The sequence below is a fragment of the Mytilus trossulus genome, chromosome 11, assembly GCF_036588685.1.
Source record: "Mytilus trossulus isolate FHL-02 chromosome 11, PNRI_Mtr1.1.1.hap1, whole genome shotgun sequence".
Lineage (NCBI taxonomy): Eukaryota > Metazoa > Mollusca > Bivalvia > Mytilida > Mytilidae > Mytilus > Mytilus trossulus.
The window spans coordinates 1,662,610-1,665,305 of NC_086383.1; the positions used below are offsets into that span (position 1 = coordinate 1,662,610).

The 2,696-nt window shown below is 36.3% G+C and overlaps 1 protein-coding gene across 1 annotated transcript; it reads left to right on the top strand.

Moving 5' to 3' along the window:
* Window positions 1-449: 449 nt before the first annotated feature.
* On the top strand, window positions 450-2,102 carry LOC134691658 (uncharacterized). The gene is made up of 3 exons (XM_063552221.1): window positions 450-702; window positions 851-1,437; window positions 1,744-2,102. The coding sequence occupies exons 1-2, from the start codon at window positions 456-458 to the stop codon at window positions 1,180-1,182; spliced, it is 579 nt and encodes a 192-aa protein (XP_063408291.1). The 5' UTR covers window positions 450-455; the 3' UTR covers window positions 1,183-1,437; window positions 1,744-2,102.
* Window positions 2,103-2,696: the final 594 nt, after the last annotated feature.

Genomic DNA, 2,696 nt, shown 5'->3' on the forward strand with positions numbered 1-2,696 from the left:
TGATTTTCCTCTGAGTTCAGTATTTTTGTGATTTTACTTTTTATCATGAAACGGCATCATTATTCAATAAAATTTAGAAAGGACAGAGATGCAAAGAGGGAGCAGAGTAACTAAAACAAATCTGGAGACATTAATAGAGGTACACTTTATAATTATTAATACATCTGTCATTGTAATTAAATTATTTTGTTCCCATTTTATGGTCTAAAAATTTAGATTTTTTGAACTCAAAAGAAAGATTTTATTGTTTTTTCTTTCAGATAAGATTTTTGTTGAGTGGATACATGAATCATGAAAAAACATTTAAAGCTTTGGTTAGAACATTGTCAATGCTTTCCCTTTTATAATAATTGCTCTTTTGAAATATTCTACGTTGCACATTGTCCGTTTTAAATCCAATTTTCCTCTTACCGGTATTTGATTTATCTTTTAGTGTGTTTCAAACCAGACCGTTGATGAGGACCAGAGGCAGAGGAAGGGGTCGTGGTGGGCGTGGCAGAGGCCGCATAGTTAGTGTGGCGCCTGAGACTGAAACAACTAATACACAAGAAAAAAATGAGCAAACACAAAAAACTGATACTGAACAGCCAGCTAATACCAATAAAGAGAAGCGCAAAAGAAGCAAGCCATTAGAAATACCACAAGAAAAGCAGGATGAGGTGGCAGATTGGTATAGAGAAAACGAACCTCTATACAACAAAGGTACATGTATTTATTTGCTATAATTTAAAATATTAATACGGAGAATAAATGTCAAAAGATGTTAACCCCACCAGTAGACATAGATAAACTTACAGCATGGTCTTTATATTTAAAAATCAATGTGACCGATTTTTTTCTTCTCTTTCAGCTCATTATCAGTACAAAGATACTGCTCTCAAAAATACACGATGGCAAGCAAAAGCTAATGAGCAAGGGGTGGAGGATTGGAAGACTCTCAGGACATGGGTTGAGTCAATGAGATCTCAGCTCGGAAGACTGACACGAGAAGGCAATAAATCTGGTTCAGGCAGAAAAGATGATACTAAAAGAGACAAATGGATCAAAGAAAAATTTGGCTTCTTGGGTCCACATATTGCCAGAATAGAAACCAGAGGAGGAATAAACGTGTGCAATACAGTTTTCTATTACTTAATATTTCAGTTCACTTTTTTTACCTTTTATTGTTATTTCCTTTGTTGAATTCCCGTACCTTTTTTCTTTTTCTGAATGATACTTAATGTTCTGATTCTACGAAATTCATTTTACAGCTGTTTCATTTCAAACGTTTGACTTTATCTCGATATATCTTGTACGAATACATAAATACTGTTCCGATTATGTCTGAATATTTCAGCTGAAAGAGAAACTCAAGGCAAAATACGGAACAGATGCTTGCATCGATTCTCCCAGTGAACATGAGGACGAAGAGGAAAGTCAAGAAGACGATGAAAGAAGGTCAGTAACCATTTACTTCTTTGTATAATTATTTAAATTGAAACTATATCTTCACATCAGGACTTATTATAATGTTTTGGTCCGTCCGTCCGTCCGTCCATCACACTTACATTTGTAAATACTTTTCAGTTAAAAGTAATTGTATCGGATTGATTGTGCTTCCGGCATTTCTTGTTTTCTTGTTATGAGATAGGGTGTCAAGCCAGTCAAGGTCGTTCAAAACCCACCGTAGTAGTAGAGATAGGGTGTCTTTTTGTATTGTTTAGAAAAAAAAAATACAACTTTCATCGTTTTTTTTTTCTTTAGATCGCAATGTAATCTTGAGGAGACGTCCAGCACAATAGATATTCCCTCTCCTATAGTTACAACAAAAACGAAAAAGAAATACCAGAAGATGCAATCTCCAGTTGAAAAAGACATCCAGGAAGCAATAAAACAGTCGTCTGAATTACAGAAACAAGTGCAGGCTAAGCTGGCTAGTCACGCGGACATGACACCCGAAAGGCAGAACTGGGGACATTGGATGGTCAGCATTCTTCCAGGTATTGACGACAGATTGTGGGGGAGGTATGCTATGCTTTTGTATGTTAATGTTTTGTTACTTGATGAATGTGTACTATACACGGCCGAATACGCTATATAAAAATCGTGTATCATCGAGCAGAGGGTCTATTCTGATTTTTAGGAGGAAAAACATAACTCCACGGTGCAGTGCAACACGATTATACGTAGAAGAAGGTAATCATGCGTAGTAATACGCATCGATACGTAATAATGCCTAGAATAACGTGATGAAACCTATTTATGCGTACCATGAAGCGTAATATACCGTACAAAAACCTAATGCAACGTGGCAGATACGTACTTAAACGTAATAACACCTAGTGATTATAATCAAATACGTTTTAGAACGTATCAGGTACGTTTCTAATACGCATTTCTACGTTCCTTCTACGTTTTACTGCGCTTTTCTACGTTAGTACTACGTTTTCATTTTTAGTCACGTTTGTATTGTGCAGACCAATACAAACGGCACCGATCACGTATCAATCTACGCATAACTACGTATATAGCCGTTTTAAGTACGGATCGATACGATTCACTACGGATATTGCCGTTTCGCTACGTTTTGAAAACGTAGCAAAACGGGATAGCCGAAACGTGACAGTGTGACTGGGGCTTTAAGGTGGTACATAACACTACAGGGAGATAACTTTGTAAAGTCAGCTATACGTTTTAATTACGTTGTGTTGTAAAGG

Excerpts from the sequence above, each read along its gene's own strand:
- LOC134691658 (XM_063552221.1), top strand. The coding sequence starts at position 456 with ATGAGGACCAGAGGCAGAGGAAGGGGTCGTGGTGGGCGTGGCAGAGGC. Across the intron at positions 703-850 it reads CGAACCTCTATACAACAAAG|CTCATTATCAGTACAAAGAT; the intron begins GTACATGTATTT and ends CTTCTCTTTCAG.